Genomic DNA, 22102 nt, shown 5'->3' on the forward strand with positions numbered 1-22102 from the left:
GAATATGCATTATGACAAAATGTTCTAAAAAATTACAGCTTTTTGAAATAAAAGCTGAGATTTAATAGCTGATATGACAATATTTCCTTTTTCTTTCTTAAATCGGAAATATGTTACCTAGCAACATAGCTACTGCAATAGGAATGTCGCCATTGGAATTAGGTATCAAGTCTTTGATTTCTCTAATATCTAGTTACTTGCGCAAGTGATACTCGAATTTATGCTAAACCGTTGAGAAACAAGCATCAAAGCCGCAGCTGATGAACCATTGATGACAGGTAAGCAACACCCTTTTCGCAAAATTTTACAATTGACGAAGAAAGAATTTTGAATTGCATCAAATACACTTATCTTCATTTTGGATTGCATTTCAAATTGAAATCAGCATAGGGATTATAGGGAGACAGGAATCAATCTACGCAAAATACCGTAAAATTCATATCAAGAATATCAATGTCATTGGGAACTCGTGGAGATTATATATAGGGAACTGAGCTGGTATATCAATAAGGCAAAAACTATCCATTAAGCAAAATACAATGCTAAATGATTTCAAAAGGGTTTGTTGTAGCAGATGAATTTCATGCTATACAGAAATGTTTCCAAACTCAATCTGTTGAAAGTTTAAATTATTTTATTTTGTGTCCTATGACTCTGATTATATCTTGTTATGCAGTGAAGTCCAATTCACGTACAAAAAAGCAGCCACCAGTTGTCTTTTCACCGTGATGTTTTTCAGACTCCGTACAAATATTGAAAATAGGTTTCCAGTCACAACTGTAGTTTACCTGGTACATTACATTAAAACAGTAACAAATTACCATGCTCACCCAACTGCTTAGAGTGATAGATTAATCATTGAAGATATCGCGGACACAGGTGTAACAATCCCGATGAAGAATGTCCCGACCAGGGACATCATTTTCGAAAAATCCAAAGCCCCGACCCCTTTAAGATGAAATTTATCGTCCCCGATCAGCCTGAAGCTCCGTCTTTTGTATGATACCCCATCGCCTGTCAGTCTAAGACAATTTTGCCCCTTCCATATTTACCTGCTACCCCCCCCCCTAAAGCTCGGATTAGCACCGAAAGAGTATCTAACATTAGGTACATCTAGGGAGACCAGGAATCGTTTCTCTGGTAGTATGATAATACGTATCTAATGTATATTTATTTCTTGCTGTCTCTTGAATGCACTAATTCTTTCAGGAGTTATTTTAGAAGTGCACTCTTTTTCTTAGGCAGTTCAATCTTTTCTATGGTAATGTTTTTCTTAATGCAAGGCACCTTTAAAAAGATGTTGGCATCCGAGGGCCAAATGAAGGCTAAATTCCGATTGATTTCAAAAAATAAAACATTGGATATCCTGCCATCTCAACACTCAATTCATTCCAAAAGCTTAGTAATCTGGTCTGCCAGCCAGACTTTTTTCAATGGCAAGCTTGATAAGATTCATTGTTCTTTCCCAATTGATTCTACATTTCAGAGAATTCTCTGTTGAGTCCCTAGAAACAGATACCAAACCCACATTTATTTGGCATTGAAAACGTTGCAGCCTTTCCTGCAGTACTACCGGGTAGCATATTGTTCTTTTGTCAATGCTTGCGCTGGTGACGATACCGATAAAAGCAAATATTGATTTTAAAACGAACTAGAAAAAACAAGATCTAAAGTATACAGATTCTCTTTAGTAAAACAAACTAAGGCCATGGGAAGGAGTAACTATGTACCAGTAACAGGAACTAGAGAAGCGCATATAAGGTGAAGTGCAACGTTCTGTGGACCAATGTGAAAAAAATTACATGTATTATCATTGTCATGGTAATTGAAAATATGCCAAATAAAAAATAAGTCAAAATAAATAAACAAATGTTTGCGACCTTTTTTCAGATCGAATATATAACTTGTCCGATTCGATGATTCACAAAATACACAAGTTAACAATTTTTAATGCTTTTTAGATCCAAATTTACAATAAAATAATTTAATTTTGCGTGAATTCAGGATTTATCCTTTTTACAGTTTTGAAAAATTCAATGTAGAGATACCTTAGCCGACCCGCATGCCTTGTGCATTTTTGTGATTTACAGGCAGGGACGCCGGAACGATTAAGGAGCAAGGGGACAAGCTTGTGTAAAAGGGCATTCGAAAGATAGTTCCAAAATATCATTTTGTCTCGATCAATTGTAAGTATCTTGAAACTCAGCAGACCTATGGCATAAGAAATTTCTTCACAAAATTTTGAAATGTCGTCATGAATAAGGCAGTACAGTCGGAATTGTATTTGAATCCTTTGAGAATAACAAACGGCCGTTGTCATTAACACTTATATGAAAAGGGCACTTAGGCCCCCATTGCCTCTCCTATCGAAAGGCGACAGGGGCGGTTGACCCCATGCGCCCCCCTCTCCGGAGTCCCCGTTTGCAAGGCAAATCTCCATAAGATGTATCATGTCTAGAAGCAAAAATTGAATATTTTCTGTTGTGATTATGACATCATTCAAACTATTCACCCGCTTAAAAAACTGATGGAAAATTGTTCATTCACCGGAAATCTTTATCAAAGTATAGGGATTTATTTTTCTATACAGAATTCGTCCAACGTATTATGTACTCGCTTCTTAAAGGCAATTGAACCCTCTAAGCCCCCCTCCACGACACCCTGGAAGCATTTTGTTATGACTCCTATCAACAATCTATCAAAAGAAACGTTTACATATGCTTTTGCCATAAACATCCTCAAGGAATGTTTCGCAGCTGCAAACATAGTTGTTAGAAAATCTGAAAAAGGATCGTCATCATCATCAAACTTATTAAGTGTTTAACGTGAAGCATCTTAGAGACTACATGGACAGAATTTACAACTATTAGCAAATGCTGAGCAGCAGCATTTCTAACCACAAAACCAACTTTTGATAAGAATATTAAATTTATTTATATTTGTGGACGATTTGATTCCATTTGGAAGTGACGTCTAGATCATTTGGCCTAAGTAACTGGTCAACTTAATCTAGTAAATTGTAGTTTTCACCGTTAGAATGTAAAGATACCACATACGTAGATCATGGCATATGCTACTGGGGAGAAAAAGTCTTTCATTAATGTGGAGCTCAAATTATGCAAAGCGTTAAACGTTGAATGCATGTGTACTGTAGTAGATCTAGACCTCTACAACAGGTCATTGTAAGTAGAGGAGTAATCTGAGAGGGCTGGTCGTAAGGCTCTTTCATTAATTTTTCTAGTTTTTTTGGCTTTCATTGCTGCCAAATCCAAATAGCCATACACAAAAAGGCAGTAGCTAAAATGAAAAGTTAAAATAGATAAATAATAACCTGTTTTTTTTGCAGCAAATATTTTGAGACAATTTAGTTGCAAAGCAGCTTTTTACATAGATCATCAATATGTGAATCAAATTTCAAGTAATTATCAGTTTGGAATCCAAGAAAGCTTACCTTATTACTGACATTAATTCTGAAATAATTTTTTAGTGCAATTTCCTTAATGTGCTTATCAATTTATTGACAACTATTAACTAAAATTTTATTTGGTTGCATGTCATGTAGTTGGAATTAAACCAATCAATGCGTCTACTATTTGTGTCTATTTTAGCTAACCTACGAAGATCTTCAGTATCACTAGCAAATCAGCAAAATTGCATTTAAAGCCTTTACCTATAGCAAGAAAGATGCCGTTTATGAAAACCTCAAAATAATGGGTCCTAGCAAATTGAACTTTGGGGTACCCCTTGAGTAGGTTGCTACAACTACTAAAACCCCCACTGACTTAACCATGTTTCCTGTTTGTAGAGTAACTTTGCATTAATCTAAGTGAATTCATGCTTACACCATGAGCATATAAGTAAGCGATTAATAAGTTCGTTGGCGAGCTGTCAAAAGATTTTGATAAATCCATCAACACAGCTCCGACAATTTTGCCAGCTTCTAGATCGAATTTTTAACCTTCTAATAATCTTATCAAGGCAAGCTGAGATGGAAAACCTCTTCTGTAAGCATAAAGAAATTGTGAAAACGCATTCTCCAGAAATAGGGATAATTGTATTTTTTGGAAGCTTGCTCTCTATTGCTTTTTGAAAAGATTTTGGAAAGAGCAGTTAAAACATTTATAGTCCTATAGTTTTCTATACAGGAAGGGTATATCTTTTTGTGAACTGGAGAGGCAACTACCCGTATGGATGGATGCATCTGCTAAAAATATTAACTAAGAGCTGTGCGATTATGTCAGCATTAAAAAAACTTTTATGATTGAGCGTTTTGTAGGCCCTGATGACAGATTTTCCAGCTTACAATTTGACAATTCGTGCTAGAAAGCTTGGCAAGGCACAGAATTTGACACCAGATAGAATTCTAAAGCTGTTTTGAAATCTATGGTCAAATCAAGAATCCTTTGAGCTTGCTCATTTTGATGTCACAGTGAAATGCATCAATTTCTATTTCTATCCCTCTTTTTATTGTGAAAAGATAAAATGGTTCCAAAATACTTCATACTTTGTTCATGAATTATTGAATATATTGATTTCTGCTTGCATATCATTTCAACTTCATTTGGAACATGTTAACTCGCATCTCCTTCAAATAAATAAAACTTCGTTAAACATCGGCTTTATAGAGTGTTGCTTCCATAAAAACATTCTAACAATCTTAGTGATCCCATCTATCAAGGGATAGACCAGAAAAAACACGACAAGAACAACTTACAGAAGGCTTATCCTTTAAGAAAAATGACCAGAAAACTTTTTTATTTCTATAATTCAAAATCAGCCCTTCTATTACTTACTCCCAGTCAAAGTGCTAAAAATTGGGAAACTGGTTTGACAAACAATAAAGTAGAGGTAGATGCCACTGAGAAAGAAACTAAATAGAGTTTAATCTCATTTTAGGTTTGCATCTAAACAGAATTTAGAAATTCTGTCCTCTACATAATTTCTTCCAGTAAAATCTATCTGATTTAACAGTCTTTTTCCATTATCGCCAATATATATACGCAATCAATAATTGTCACAAAAGAAGAAGGAAAGAGAACATCAAAAAGAGATTTCCGCTTATAGAATACGTTGATTATATTCATTTTATGACCCAGCTGAACAATCCTATTGTAGACAAATACAACTGTAATTTATTTTTTTTACAAATCAAATGCTTCCAAAAGAGGTAATGTCAACATTTTATAGAAGTAATTTCAATCCGGGGCTTTTTATCGAAGTTATCAGTCTTGTGATTTATTCGTTGTGTTTGAAGTATAATTTTGATGTATTCATCTAAACTGACAATTGTTTTCTACAGAAAGTCTTAGAATATCCTAATCATCGATATGTTAGTTTCATTTTCTTTTTCATTCAATCTCATTTCCTTTACTCAAGTTGAAAGAGTTTCTGTTTTTTTACATAATCCAATAAAAAGTTACAATACATATTACTGTCTACACTGCTAACAAGAACTACTTTACAATACTACTGGGACGAAAACCCCCGGAGAGCAAAAGACTGTGTCTACCCCAATGGCATTAACATATATAAACACATAAATATAAGAATAAGAAATAAAAATAAAAATACGTTACAGAAAAAAAATGGTTTATTGTATGTTTGTATTGTTTTATATATTCCTGTTTTATTGTATGTTTCAAAAAAGGTATTCATCTATAACACGATTTAGAATTTTTTCATCATTGCTGACTATATAATCTCAAATAAACAATAGAACCTGATGAGTTGCCAATTTCTAACAAATGTTCCACTGATTCTTCCATCTGATCTTCCAAAACAGTTGAAAGCACTATTTGCTATCAAAAACCTTTTGATAGCAAGGAGAAATCTTCTGAATCATCTTTTAATGCTTTGTTTGTAAAACCAAAATACCTACTTTAAATAAAATCTAATACATTTCTTTCGCGATCGGTATCAGCATGTTCTAGGAAAAAATAAAAACAGAGCCAATGATTTGGAAGATTCGTCATGCTAACGTAGGTGCAGTTGTTTGTTCCGTGACGAAATTAATCTGTCGTCTAGCTGACTTCCTTAACGAATAAAACCCCTTGTCAATCAGAATCAATTGGTTTTATTGAAACTTTACATCTACATTTGATTTAAATTGTCAAAATAGCAGATAAAGATAGAAGGAGGCTTAATGTCAACACAGGGATGTCAACTTAATGTCTTTTTATTGTGTCGTAGATTCAATATTTGTTAGTCGGAAGATAAGATTTTGATGTAAATGCAAATACCTTCCGATTCAAAGAAAGATAACTGAAGTGGTTGTGTCTTGCTTGCCATTCTAGCAGTGGATCTACATGGTTAGAGATCAGAAAGCAGAGCTCTTGAAGAAGTGGAAAGACAGTGAATGAAATTGTACACGAGGTTCGTATCTTTAAAGCAATCTTACAGGTGTAGATGGTTCTCTGCAGCAATATGAAAATATACTGGGAGAAGATATAATGAAATACTCTCGAGTATGATTTGCTTTGTAATATTATTTCGAATAACCATGACTTATATTGTTTTGCCCTTGTAGACATCGTGGTGTTCGCATTGGATGTAGACATCATGCTTAAAAATAATGTTGAAATGTAGTTTAGAAGAATTGCGTTTTTGATCAAAAAGCCATGAAAAATCTCCTGCAGAGTGTCAAGAGAATATTAGTTTGATAGCCATTGTTCAACAGTAAGTAGTAAAAAAAAGATGTGCTGTTTGAAAATTTTTCAGCCACAGAGAACATTTTAGCAAAAATCCTCATTAAAGGTACAATAACAGTTAAACATTTCATTTATGATTCAAAACTTTTATAGCAGAGGAGGTAATCAAATCCGGTTATTTTCAAAGAAAAACCAATTTTGCGACATTACTCAAATCAATGAATACAAGTATCAATGAAGTATCACCAAAAACATAGCTAGAAGGTTCAATGATTTTTATTCCAGCTTAATCGCCAGCTACAAGGGCCTACATCTAACGCCAACATTATGTTAAATTTCTATACCACTCACAATGAATTTGATATTGGTGCCGCGAATCTAATGTTGTTCCTATGGCTGTAATCGAACGTGGTGATAAAAATATATTTCATTAAGATAGATTTGAGCTGTTCTTATTTTAATGAATTCGACCATACATAATTTTCTCAAGTTTTTCTTAAGAGTCGATCATGACTTATCTTTTGGTAGATGTTCACCAGAGGGAATTCAATGTCTCTTGACCACTTACATCGTTTGCTAAGTCCTTCAGTCTTGACCAAGTGAATCAAGCATCGGCATAAAGCATTCTCCGTCCCAACCCCATTGTTGAATAAAACATGTTAAATTCATTAGTCTATGTTTTACAATGTTTTAAGATGTTTTATGATGATTTCCATCAAACATTTCGTAAAACTTTTCCTTTGTTCTCATGCATAAAATTTTTATTGTCGAGGTGATGATGAATTAAAACCAATATATTATGATAAAATATTTGTTTCAATTCATCATCACCTCATTAAAACTTTGTTATACTCATGCAAGCGCAGTAAGTTAAATTCGACAGAAAATGCAATAACTGTAGAAAGCTTTGCAGCAGCGCGTAACCACGAAATTTTTTTTGCCATTTGTTTAAATCGCTTGCCAAGGCCATAGACATCGTCCAACGATCAACAATTTTTGAGAGGTATTGATTTATAAGGTTTTTTAGATGATTGATGCGTTTATGTTGTAAACTTTTAACTCAGTAATGATCCAACATAACAGAAGATGTCATTATCAGTTCAAATTTTCCGGGTCAAGACATAGGAAGATTTTAATTCTTATAAGGATGGTAGTTGAAATATACGTTTTCATTAAGTACATTTTCAAACTAAATATTACTAAAGAATTAACATTTTTATTGAAGATTTTGCTGAATGACAGGGGCCCTAGTACACATTCTTGTGGTACTCATTCATGAGCATATAACTTTGCATATAAGCTTTCTTCTTTATTCAAAACAAAAAGACAGTTGCCTGTTTTCTCAACATTTTCTCAATTTGTACAAAATTATATGCTTACACGCTAGAAGAAGTTCCTGATCATCGTTTAGTGCATGAAATTTCATAAGTTTCAGCTTAGAACCTTCCTATTTGTACAGTAAAGCGAGTACAGCTCTGGCTATAACGGCACCGAACACTATATTACAGGCCGGTTAAACAGTGATATACACTAAAATGTTAACGTAAAAATATTTCCACTTCATCTACTGCACACAAGCAAACTAGATTCCTTATTCAGAATGACTGATAATACAAGTTTACCGACGATAAACAATTGGGAGATTAGATATCAGGTATCAAAAACTGCTCTGCTCTGCACTAGAATGTTTTTAATCCTCCTGATTTTTTTATCAAGCATAGTCAAATACTCAAATGGATACAATTTTTCCTCTATCCTTTGTCTTTTAAAAGATCACACATTCCTTTGCCTAAAATGCTTGTATTTGGCCTTAAATCGCAGCAAATTAGATTTCGAAGACCATTTCATACTCTCGTATTTGCATCTTTTTTCTAACAGAATAGTTTGAAAGCACGCATTGGTTGCCTCATTAATAAAATGCTTGATCGTGCATAGTAACCCACCTGTCGTGAGAATGAAAGTTCTGCCTGATCGTCTGGTAGCAATGTGTTGCCTTGTAGGTGCTTGACATTTAAGTAATAATGTTATCAAAGCATTCAATTTTAGGCACCTCATTATAAATGTAAGCAAGCGTATTAGTAACGATTTTGCATATTTGTTTTATTTTTGATTTTGTTTTTGCCAGTGAGCAATCAGGAAATAACAAAAAAATATGGAAACAGCATCAATGAAATTGTTTGCAATTGCAGCCCTCGTGTTGGCATTAAATAGAGTATCTTGGTGAGTACATTGCGTCTAACGCACACTTAATTGTTAAACTTTTAGTTAAGTAGTCATCAAAATAGCAACAGCTTTATGCTTAAAACGATGTACAAACCGACAAATGTTGGAAATCATAACTCAAATTAAGGTTTACTTCTTAGTTTTATAATATATGCAATATAATGTTTACAGGGACTTGCTTATCAAGATTCATATTAGCCTATTTTCAAACCAGATAACGACTGTATGATTTAAGCCTAATAAAAGACAAATGCTACGACAGTCTAAAAAACGATTGAGGATCTGTTGCTTCGGTATTTTATCTAGACAGCGACTTAGAGATAATGTAAAATGACACTTTTAGCAGCGTAAAACTGTTAATTTGATACTTTTGGAGAATGTCAAGCAATCGATATCAAGGTTTTTTCACTTTAATTCGATATGTAATAATCGTTTGATCTTTGATCATTGACCCAGGTAACACGCAATTAAAAAGCTTCAATAACATGTTTGTTGTCTTTAATATTTGGCACAAGCTGGCTGTTTACAAAATTTTACGCACGATTGATTTCGTCTACCCGCTAAGGCGGCGTTCAAATTGGCCTTTATGCCGGTGTCAGACACGTTTCGGTAACCTTATGCATTTCGGTCCGGGTACACAAATGCATGACTATTTTGGTTTATGCAAAAACGTACTCAAGCACTTAAACATTGGGGTACCAAAACAAATGGTGGAAGTTAGCATGCAAATCGGTCCGAGTACACAAATGTTCTGATTCAAATTGTTTAGAATGTGAAGAACGATCGAACTATTTTTAAAAAGGGGGGCTAGGGGGTGCTAATAAGAAGCAGTGCTATGATTTCCCTTTTTAAGTTTATGCAAAAAAGTACAACATCAATGGCGACTCCAAAGTTTGCGAGATTGAAAAGTGTGAAATTCTTATCTCTGAAAACCTTTAGTTCATTTTTTATTCATAACAAGTAAAAACATCGCACAACGATGAAATCACATGATTTGAAACACATTGCGTTTCACAATGTTACACTTTTGCATAGGATACCAAAACGCATATAGCATCGGCTCTGAGGACACAACGGAGGACACACAGATAGAGTTCGCATACTCATGATCGCGATCACGAGGAAATTGCGGGGGGGGGGAGGTTTCTTTGGGGGGCAGGGCCCTGCAGATTTCCCTAAATTGTCAGTTAGAATAACGTTCTCTAGTACTTTTTTCGGCAAAATTTGTACTCTCTTACCATTTTTTCACATAGTTTGCCAATAGGCTTTAAGAGTCAAGATATCCATAGCAAAATTGTTGGCTTAGAATTTAATAAAAAAACAATGCACTAATCTCGAATGTATAAGTGAATAGGCATGGCTTACGTTTCCATGCTGATAAAATTTATTTTGGCATTTACATGTTTAGTTCTTTGGAAATTGCATGATTGTATGCATTTCTTTTTCATAACAAGAAAAAAATGCAAAGCCGATTTTCTTTATCGTTGAATAAAAAAATGTTAATCGGTCTTCCAACTGACAAAAAAAATCAGATTTGATATTTTGAAAAATTTGATGGAAAGAATCAAATTGTCAGAAAATGTAGAATATTGATATTGTAAGCAAAGCTTATTGACAACGCTACATTGTTTCACAATTCCATAAATAATTCTGTATTATCAGACCTATAACGGCACACTAATACATTTTCCATAGAGATATTAGAAAATATATTAGAAGTTGGATTCTTGCAGACATCAAACACTAACCCAAGTTCAAGTTTCTCCAAGTTCCAGAAGTGAATAGGCACTAAATGACCACATTGTCAAATGAGTATTTCAACTTAATATTGCCTATTTCTGTATCTTAATTTACATGCAATTCAAGTATCTATTGCTGTTTACACCCAATTCTAATCTAACCTTTACTTTGATATCATTGATGGATTTCATCTGCCTTTGTTCTTATAAACAAGTTTTACAATATTGTGATTTGTTTTGTTACATATATTTTGTTAGGTGTCAGAAACCAATATCGGGTAGTGAGGCCAATCTTTGTAAATATACACAGACGAAAACAAGAACAGTGCTGCGTAAAAATGTCACAACTACCACAGAGTACCACACAAAAAGTTGCGGTATACCATCTAAGCCAGAGCTACAATGCCCTGAAACAAGGTACGTTATAACTTTGTCCAAGGCTCACGCCTTCTTGGATGCATTTATATTTAAAGAAATAGTATTTAGTTATACACAAATTAGGGTCTGCTCAGATAGGGTAAGATATGCCAATGTGATAGACTAACCCGCTCAAATGTTGAATGACTCAAACGTCATTCTTATGAATGGCCTTTGTTCCATTTGAGCGAGCTGTTTACTGATTTTCATAGGCACAGTCTGTATCATTTCATACCACATTACTGGGCCGGCTCACTAAGCTTTGCTCGCTTAAGAAAAATCATTACCACTTGAGAGAAATCTTTTTGGGAAGACATACCAAAAACTTCCTGCGCTGGACACCTGAGTAGGATATCTAATCTCATATGAACAACCTCATTTGTTATGGGAAAACCTTGCCTGTTAGTCATCTGTCATTCTTGTTGTCAGCAGCAATTGTCCTCAAACCCACATGATAAGTGAGAAGGGGCCCCTCATGATTTGCTTTGCTAAGAAAAACATAGTAGAATTCAGAAGTAGCCTAACTTGAGTAAAACGTAAAATCCTTCTAACTACAGTCTCTTTTCGAGGCCTTGTCAGCTTGGGGCCTGTAGTAATACTTCTCCCCCTGGACACATTCTGAGTTGCCAGGTTTTTTCCAAGTGCTATTTCTTGACACATTACACAACTTTAATGAAATTAAACATAAAAGAATTTATACCTTTTAGAATCAAATCTCAACCCCTCATATGACATATCCTCTTGTTTTTCTCCTTACTATAGAGTTTATTCAGTAATATACTGGTATCCAGTTAAAAAAACTGACAAGTTTGAAGTTGTCAAATGCTGTCCAGGATGGTCAAATTACGTTATAAACGTGGGATGCACGAAAAGTTAGTAAAATTGACTTTAAACTAAAATTTTCCATCTTTAACTTTTTTTCTTAAGCAACATGATGAAGTTAGGAACATTTCTTGAATAAATTTTCACACCCAATGAATCATCATTCAAAGAAAACTAGATGGATACGAAATTTTGTTTCTAGCGTCGCTCTTTCTTTTCTTGCTTTAAAATTGTTTTTTTCTAATTTAACTCTGTTGAAATCATTTATCAAAAAGGTTTTATCAAATCTCCAATGTCATAATGCTTCATAAGTTCCAGATTGGTCTTTAAAGTCTAAAATTCATCCTCTTTTTGAATAGTTGGAAAATCGAAAAAACTTTGAAGTAAATTGTATCCAAAGTGACTAGGAAGTACATTTCCACAGGGCTATACTTTTATCCCTCCTCAAAACGCGCCAGAAAAAGATTTGAGAACGATTTACTACAGAACAGTCCCATTAAAAAGTCATGATACATATTTTGCAGGGACTTAGACAACATGATGAAAATGTTTTAAACTTGAAAAACGTTTTAATCTATCTGCTATGGGCTAAGATACAGCCGCAAGAGAAAAGAAACCTCCACTAATTGATATCTGTAATTTTTTCCGGCAGCAGTCAAGCCAAATTAACATCAACCTTTTAGCAATCTTCAAACCATTCACAAATTTACGTGATCCTGCACAGACAGAGGTGCTTAGATGTTCAGTCTGGTCAAATGCTCTAAATTCTAAATTTCTTAGAATCTATTTTCATGACTTCATCACTACTTAGCCATTCTGTTTATGAATTATTTCTAATTTCAAAAAGTCTGACCTTAATTTGTAATTTTACTTTTTTTCAAAGAGACTGGATGTTCATCATCGTTACCACAGAAAGACAATAAAATGTGTGTCATGGTGCGTGAAAAGTACAAGATGTACAATCGCGCGTATTACCAACTCACTTCGCCGGCTGTTCCTAAGGATAGCGAAAGAGCAAAAGAAATAATCTTCCCAACAATTAACAAATCTACGGAGGACGTCCTGACTAGAGCAATGATGGATCCTTTCACGTCGCATTGGTTCAATATTTATTTTTATGGAATGTTGAAAAGAAACAACGAGACACAAGCAAAAGCATGGAGCATGTTTAAACATCTAAAGTTTGACCAAATCAGTGACTTTGTCACTATTTACAATTTTTTCATGCCATTACAAGAGGTGAGTATCAATGACTTCTTGCACTCTTTATTGTCATTTACCTAGCCTTTTGCTCTCTTTTATAGTAGACCTGGTAAATGATATTACTATTTTTTCATAAATACATAAAGTGATGATATAGGTCCTCTATCTAAGAGAATAATTTCACTAGTGCTGGTAAAATAGGACAAGTAGTTGTGCCTGTATCAGAGCACCTCAATCTTATAAAAAAACATGGCATTCTTATCCTTTTGTGTTCACCGGAATCTTATATAATATTTTCAGCAAGTGCCACTTCCATACTTCAAACTCCCTTCAATGAAGCCTGGATTTCGAAATATCGTTTATAACGAAACCTGGAGAACAGACAAGTCGTTTGTTGAGCAAAGGCTGGCTGGCTTGAATCCAATGGCTCTTCAGAAAGTCACTAAAGACGGTGAGCAAAAAAACATTTTTTCTTTATTTTGCAGCAAAACAGTACGTCGTCTTCACACAGATACATCGTCTATTGGAAAACCCTTACACTTCCTAGCTGATGCATCCTAAAACTGATGAATTACCAAACATGTTTCTGCTTACCTCTTAGCTATTACAATAGTATTGAATAAGCATGGAATGTAAACTGAACACAGAATTACAATTCACTCTCTCTGGTAACTCTAGTCTAGGCATATTGGACTTGAAATGTTTTTTAAACATTTCCACGCTAAACAAAAATCCCATAGTAATGAATCCATCATAAATTCTAGAAATCTCTATGGCTGATTTTTTCTTTTTTGTGCAGGAAAAGTTGGTATGGGTATTGAAAAGCTCTCGAGTTACTTAAACAAAAAATTCGATTGGAACGCAGCATTGAGTGATGCACTTGGCGAAAAAGAAACGATGCAATCGGTATGGATAACAGATGTTTTATGAATACATAAAAAGTGACCTTAAGTCCTTGAAGCACTATTCGTAACGTTACAAAACCTTCTTGTGAGTTAGTAGCTGGTTGCATGTTATGAAAACATATGAAAAGGTGAAAGACGTAGAGGTACTCCAAATAGCAAGCAGGAATAACATCAAATACGTATATATAAGGAATATTGCTGTTGAGATGTATAAGATCGTTAAAGGAGAAGAAGTTTATAGACTAAAAGGGATGTATACCATCAAACGTAATACACGGAAAAGGAGGATATTAGAGATAAAATGGTTGAAATCTGCTAAGAACTTTTAAGTTGCAGGTTCACATCAGCCAACAGGAGGCTGCCAAACACTAAAAATGTATGTATGTATGTATGTATTTATGTATGTATAGGACTTCGACACACCCGTAGTCAAAGCAATCTCTACGTTTGCTAGTGCAGGAAAAAAGGAGCTAAGAAAATTTTGTTTTTTTTCATTTAAGGCTGTGGAGAAAGGCAAGCTGTTTGTTGTTGACTACCCCATATACCATGACATCCCTCATGTACCAGATATCACTGACGAAGACCCGACTGACAGAAGAGTAATGTTGAGAAGCAGCTCGCCTGTTGGTCTATTTGCTGTTCGAAAGGACAGTACTGGCAAGAATGAGCTCAAAGCTGTTGCAATCCAACTTGATTATAAGCCAGGTAACCCTTTTCATTAAAAATGAATAAACAAATTGCAGTCTTTAGAGAGGAAACATGTGTTCAGTGACGACTTCCGAGATAGGGTTCTCTCTACCTCTAATAGAGATTAAGAAATTACAATAAAAATAAGTTGAGCACGTCCTACCTTTTAAATAGTTTTTTAGAATTATTTTCATTTAAATGGTTTCGACTCCTCTATGATATATCTGTGGCTGGTTGGTGATATCATCTAGGCAAAAGGATTTCTACACTTTACTTTAAATAGAGAACAGTGAGGTGGATAATGAAAGGCTAATTATCCTCTTTCTCCCTGTCACAGATGCTAAAGGACTCATTAAAGAATGACCATACTTCTGATATGCAGTTTTTCTCGCAGATTCTTGTCCAACCAGTCTTGTCTCTCATCTGAGAACATTATATGTTTAAGCAGGGATTATTTTCGTGTATTTTCCATTTAGAATCTGAAGTACGAACTCCGAAAGATGGCAGCAAGTGGATGGCAGCAAAAGGGTTTCTACAGATGGCTGATTTTGCAGTGGTGGAGATATACGAGCATTTGCTCAAGACGCACGTGCGCATAGAACCGATCTGCGTTTGCATACACCGACATCTTGCACCTACCCATCCTTTATACCAGGTGTTAAGAATACATTGCCGTGGCTTACTTCCGACAAACAGCTATGGTTTTCCAAGGCTAACCAACGAGTTTATGTATATGCACAGGTTGTTTGGAATGGGACATCTTGGAACACTTCAGATACTCAATGAAGGATACAAGAAAATGAAGTGGGAGGACAACGATCTTTTAAACGATATCAAGGTTTACTGATTTTTTATATGCAGATTATCTGCATTTATGCAGAGCATAAGATTTTCAAGGAAAAGCTTATCTAGAAATGTCAATGATTTCTGAAAACCTTTGTAGGACTTTCTGGAATAGTGGTAATAATAATCATTCAAGTACTCAGAAATATTAAAGGAGACAGATATATCAAAGAAGATGTTAAATGATGTCTCATATCAAGCCATATGACATCATCAAGAACGCTGTTTCTAAGTCATCAACTAAATATCAAGCAATTATGAGATCGTCAAGTCACCTGTTCGAGCAGCGTAGTACAGTTTCTGAATATCCCCAATTATAAATCAAAGTCTATTTTTCAGTGATGTAGCTTTCTAATATACCAACAAGCCGTGATTTTTAAGACGAGATTAGTATAGCAGTTGGCATCGAATCTTCATTGAAAGAGAGTATGTCTGCAGTTTATAACGCATCTTACAATACGGTAACTTCAAAATGACACAATACACCTCACTATGCCACTTTCCCACTGCTTTGCAACACTACCAAAACAATATCTAGGAGTGCAATGATAGGGGTGAATCAAGTTCTGTGAATGAAAAAAACCATAGCTATCAAAGTTTGAAGGATTCCCAATAGAATTTGACCTAGCAATAAGCATTGAAATCCTGCAGCTTTATGTTCAATTTTATTTTTAAACTTCTATTATGAAAATAAAAACTTACAATGATGTATATTTTATCTCCGACGAATGTTTTGTGTATAAAAATATGTTTTCTTGCTTTTATATAGGCCCGAGGAGTCGACGACCCAGAAATTCTACCTTACTTCCCATATAGAGACGATGGCAAAGTTATTTATCAAGTTATAGAGTCATTTTCAAGAGATTTGGTTGATTTGTAAGTGTATTGTACTATCAAACTCCAGTCACTTAATATCCACCAAACCAGATGCTGTTTTGTGTTAAAGCCTCTCCAGAAATAGATGACATCATCATAGATTCACTTTATCATTGACTTATTCCAACCAAAAAATAATATTTATGTATATTATTTTAGATTTTACAAAGTTGATAAAGATGTTGTCGAAGACTATGAAGTTCAAAACCTTGTCAGCGAGCTATCGGCTGATGGAAAAGGAACAGTTGATGCAGCGAAAGGAAGGGTAATTCTTAAAATTTTTTCCACGATAGATTTTGTATTCTTAGAAATTCAGAACAATTTCAGATATTATTGAAACTATTCTAAATGATTCATCTATAAGCAAAGTGTAGATTTTCTTTCAAGAATCAAAGAATAGGATGATAGGCTCGCAAAATGTGATTTAAAGCAGTTGCATTCACCACATCACGTGTATGAAATCAATCATAATGATAATGAAGCTCTCTGTTGTCACTAGGTAATTCTTGCAATCAAAGGCTTTGGTATAGCTCAAATCTTAAACGAATGAACTTTTAAATTATTTTGAACGATCAAGATTTTATATATCCTATTGGTATGGAACAATCCACCAAAAGAATGACAAGGTAATGGGCTATTAACGAATAAGGGAATCTCTTTACTATTAAGCAATTTTCATTACATAGATCGTGGGTTTTCCAGCCAAACTTGAAAGCAGAGAGCAACTAGCCGGAATTATTAAAGCTATAGTTTGGTTGGTGATACAACATGCAGCCGTCAACTATCCGATCAGTGCATATGGTGGATTCACTCCTAATATGCCGACCAAGTTATACGAAGATCCTGATCACCATAAATATGGCAAATATGAAGCTATGTTACCAAAAGCTCCATTGGCAATTGTAAGTAAATACATCATTCCGAGACGAACAACTGTCGTCTTTCGTTTTTTTAATCTCGATTGGGCGATAGCCAATCATATTCGACCATACTACCACAGCAACTAAAAAACCTTTGGGCGTTATAACTCACGTAGAAGCATAGGGATTCCAGAAGGTAGCACTCGTGGAAACAAAAGTTTCTATCAGCAGATTATACACCACCCTTTTGAAGTGAAACAAAAACTTTTGTATTACGTTTAAGAGAAAAAAAACTAGCATGTATAGTCAGTCGGCTTCAGTAGGAACATTAAAATAAATTCCATCTCTTGATAAGAGCTTGCGACGATGTCACTTTTTTATTCTCATTGAGAAAATATCTCCTTTTAGAGAGTGTAGAACCGGAAAACTTTATTGATAAACAGCAGCATATTTCCTGTCAAGATACTGTAGTGTGCGGTTCTAAGATGTGCGAAACCAAAGAAACGATAGTTTAACAAGAATGCAGACAGAAAAACTCGTTAAGGGCGTTAAAGGAACTTTAGCAGGGGTGCAGTGGAGGTAGGCTCCTGAAGGCCAGGGGGCTCAGCCCACCTTTATTTAATCCAGAGTGATTTTGGTGAGCTCACTTCCCCTCCCAGCAAGCCAGCACATGTTTGGTTTGACGCAATCTATGTTGGGAACCCTCGTTTACCATTCACGATTATGTTATAGGTTATCCGTGAATGAGCAGTTTCCTATCAGTATTTTTGAGTCGGAGAACAGTTCCGAGCAATTTCGTATACACAACAGAGAATCTATAACACAAATGCTAGAATATTGGTTGTGGTCATGGGTATGGCTTCAGAAATTAGCCTCCAGCAAAACCCCCTTCACTTTGTAGGATGGCACCCCTCATTAATGGTAACATAATAAAGTGACTTGAACACGAGTTATAGTTTCAGACATGTATTGATAGCGGACCAGACTATTATTGCAACAAATTTTCGAAATATAACACGAACTTGTTTATAATTTCAGTGTTTCTAGCAATCTAGCTCATTATAAGAAGTTGAGAAGGTTTTGTTTTAAAACGGAAAAGATAAGGATGGTATAATTTAACCCACATACCTGGTTGGTCTTTACGTGTTATTCAGCTGCAGACAGTGGAATGCATAGAATGAAAAACCACCCTTTATATCCAGTACCAGAATGCTCACATTTTAACTGGTTCACTTTGTCTCTTTCATATTCCGTCTGTGCAGATACGATAAATAGAAAAACTAACAAGCAAAGCACGAGGTATTTGTTGTTTCAAACAAATGTTCCTCCGACACAAGACTAATGAAATCTCTGTCTTTCAAGCACCACCAAATTGCTTGCAACGATGCAGTAATGGACCTTGGCATAATTTGACAAAGTTTATGATATCGAAGCTTCATTTTAGGCCCATAGTTTCAAAATCTACTCCAGGCAGGCTTATTTCATCTTGCGTTTCAAAATGACATTGCAGAGAAATCCAGTTGCATTAGTTTACTTTTGGGACTGTTACTGTGTTCCTGAGGACCCCTTGTTTCCCTTGAGATATATGCATCAATGATATTGGTACTTTCTGTTTCAGTTTTCTGCTTAAGGCATGTTACCAAGCCTTTTGGGGGATAGCTTTTGAATAAAGTCTTTGTCTTGTGCATATATCCGAGCTAATGAATTTTTAAATAAATTCTAAGCGGACGTTTTTTAATTGATATATGCAGTATCATGGACGAAATTTAGTACTTAGGACGTAAATTAGTATCATGGACGACTGAAGTTGTACGGCAAGCCAAGGCCAAATAAAAAATCAAAACGTTGGGTTAACCATTATGACATAAAACAAGCTTCATTGAATTTCTGGCTTGATTTTAACTTGGGCAATGTTTTTATTCTTAGTATGGCAGATTAATTGGTGCATGTTTTAAGAATTTTTTTATTGTTTTATTCACTGAAATCGATTAGTGAAATCGGTAAAAAATTATTCGCGAAAAGCAGTTGACGATCAAACACCTATTGATATAAGGCAAGCCGCATTAAAAAAAGCTTTTGCTAAAAATTAAAAACGCTGGTTAATAAGTTTGTACTAATTTTTACATATTTAGAATTACTATTGCTTTAATCAAACTCGGCCTCACCAAAAACTAACTAAAGAAATCATCGTAATTGATGACAATCGTTATAACATCCTAGTACAACAGCAGAACAGATTTATGCTTCTTTTTCTTTATTTCCCACTTTATTTTTTCCTTTATAATAAAATTGCAATTTATACGCTTGTTCATGTTTATGCTTCATTTTTATGCTGTTGCTACCGTTTTTAATGTTCAATTCAGTTAATCAGCAATGCTTAAAAAGCAGGGCCCTTAGCTCGACATCCATTTTTGGAGTTTTTTCTAAGGGTCCTCAACAACGGGTAAACATTTTATATAAGGCTTTTGTATTTACTGTTTTTGCATTAGCAATTATTGTCATTGGCTAAGATTTAGAAATTGTGATGTAATCTAATCACATATACGTATTTAAACTATAACTTGTATTTCTTGTTGTTTGAAATGAAAATGAATTTGAATAACTTTGTTCAATAGCTCCAGAATTTCGTTACACTGAATCTTGGAACTATGAGGTACGACAGACTCTTCGACTACAGTGAGAGTGTGGATGATGCACAAACCAAATTGTTGCTGATAAGATACTATGATCAAATGACCAAAGAGGTGCAACCAATGCTCGAAGCGAGAAACAAAAAGAGATATGCCGAAGGGCAACTCACCTACCCATACATGGAACCAAAATGGCTACCTAACAGCATTCACACATAACTGATGAATAGATATGTATTTGAATCAAAACTCCGGTATCAGACGAAAATTGTAATATTTAATCTTTTAGTTAGTAATGCATTGATATTAGCATACTAATGATACCACTACTAATAATAATTATATTAGGCACTTCAATTATATTTGCTCATTTCACGTAGCCTTTATTACCTGTGCCTTTAATACCATAGAATATTCTCATACTTCTGCTTAGAAAGTAGTAAAGTGATAAATCAGTTGTGTTCGCAAAGTTTGATCTCAAAGCTGTCGAAGCTTCTTGCTCCATTAGTATAGTGTGAAGATTTGAAATAAAGAGAAACTCTATTTAGTAAGCTATTTTGAATAAATAGCTATCTTTTTACTGGCCTTGACGGCTCGATTTGGTTTGACTTGATAATTCGTAAAAAATGTAATTAGGTTTAAGGTTTTAGGTAGAAACTGAAGCGTCTATGTAATTTATTAGTGGAGGGCTACGTGAAAATCAACACTGTCAAACATTTTAAAGTAGATTCTCCTATTTTCTCTCCTATTTTTCGTCTCCTATTTTCTCTTTAAATCGAAACAGTCAACAATTTTGCTTAGAAAAATATTAATTAGGTTTAAGACTTCAGATTAAGATTAGAATCTTAAGTAAAAATTAAAGATTCTTTGTATTTATCAGTGAAGGGCTACTTAAAAATCAACACTATCAAACATTTTAACTTACATTGGCTTTTTTCTTTAATATAATGAGACCGCCTCCTATATTATCCTTAAATCAACACAGTCCTTTCTATATCCTCTTCTAATATATTGCTCTTCTCACAAGACATTCATTAGGAGCCTTTATTTCGTAAACAAAAACAAATGTTAAACCGCTGATAAATTAATCCAAGAGAGTTGACTAATTTAGCCAATATAGCGAATGAACGTAGTCAAGAATACATTAATGAAATTAAATGGTGTTTGAAAAAATTGATTTATCTGAAAAATTCTTGCAACACAAGAATCATGCATTGAGACCAACGTAACAGTCACTCCAGACCCAATGTTAGTTTCTTAATTGACTCAAGCCTATAGTTATGATCGAATATCTATACCTACGACTTACATAGTAATAATTTATTGCTGATGCTTTGTAAAGAAAAATTTCCTTTAGGTTTTTCCCTTAAAGCATCTTTGTTTTTCTTTCAAAATCATATTATGCTAACAAATTGATTAACACTTTCTATAGAACAGAAGGCCTTTGTTTGGCAAATTATAGACAAAATATACCAAGTTGGCATGGGATTAGTGTATGCTAAATCGAACAGACTTCTCCCAAAAATGCTCAACGGTTAGCGAATATTTTACATCTTCAAAATAAAATACAACAATAGAACAAGATAATTACACACATGATATGAATCATAGCAACCTGACAGAGTTCAGTTTTAGTCAGCAGCCGTTGTATTTTGTACAATTACCCAATGGTTGCTTGCCTCTTCTGCTTTGTGAGAATTCAGCTTCGTGTTAGCAGTGACCTCATAATCGCGACCAAATGGAGTTCTTACAGAAACAGGAAAAATATTGTCAGTTTAGTCGAAAGAACAAACGTGTCGAAAATCATTAGTAACAGTATAGGACTCTACACTATTACCAAAGAAGATATATCGATAATATGTTTATAACATAAAATGTCTATAGGATAACAGCACGGACAAGACTTATGCTGACTATAGTACAAAGTATGCTTAGTGTACTTCTTAATACCATACTATGGTTATTATGAAGCTCGTTTGATAAAAGTATTCCGTTCAGCTAGGGTTGATGTCAGTGAAATAATAATAGGTTAAAAATTGATCATAAACTAATTTATGTTTCCAAACATGCAGGTTTTCAGTGCCCCTAGGAGGGTTCAGGCTATCGATTTGCTATAATTCTAAGCAGCGTTGGAAATTAATTTCTTTTCTTGAAAAGTAGAAAATTTGATCTACACACCGTCCACTGCCATCATACTGTAATTGTCTTTCAGTTTGTACAACTTTTTTAGAAGTTAGTTCGTGCATGGCT

At 34.5% G+C, this 22102-nt stretch overlaps 2 protein-coding genes across 3 annotated transcripts in view; one reads left to right on the forward strand and one right to left on the reverse strand.

Moving 5' to 3' along the window:
* Positions 1–21490, forward strand: LOC135687319 (allene oxide synthase-lipoxygenase protein). 2 transcript variants are annotated; one of them, XM_089114623.1, is made up of 14 exons: positions 1–278; positions 6294–6372; positions 8773–8867; positions 10868–11026; positions 11789–11898; positions 12732–13087; positions 13352–13502; positions 13851–13957; positions 14457–14661; positions 15120–15481; positions 16256–16362; positions 16522–16627; positions 17049–17264; positions 19838–21490. In XM_089114623.1, the coding sequence occupies exons 3-14, from the start codon at positions 8800–8802 to the stop codon at positions 20069–20071; spliced, it is 2181 nt and encodes a 726-aa protein (XP_088970749.1). In that variant the 5' UTR covers positions 1–278; positions 6294–6372; positions 8773–8799; the 3' UTR covers positions 20072–21490. The 2 variants fall into 2 exon arrangements, with proteins under 2 accessions (XP_088970749.1, XP_065059924.1); XM_065203852.2 differs by having other exon boundaries at positions 2–278; positions 6190–6372.
* The window catches only part of LOC135687335 (cilia- and flagella-associated protein 161), a 6805-nt gene continuing 6090 nt past the window's right edge, over positions 21388–22102 (reverse strand). Inside the window, exon 8 of the mRNA XM_065203873.2 lies at positions 21388–21598. Coding sequence (XP_065059945.2) covers positions 21484–21598 — 115 coding nt within the window. The 3' untranslated portion in view covers positions 21388–21483. The remainder of the gene's footprint in view (positions 21599–22102) is intronic.

This window comes from Rhopilema esculentum, chromosome 20 (genome assembly GCF_057945365.1).
Source record: "Rhopilema esculentum isolate cy_ngs chromosome 20, ASM5794536v1, whole genome shotgun sequence".
Taxonomy (NCBI): domain Eukaryota; kingdom Metazoa; phylum Cnidaria; class Scyphozoa; order Rhizostomeae; family Rhizostomatidae; genus Rhopilema; species Rhopilema esculentum.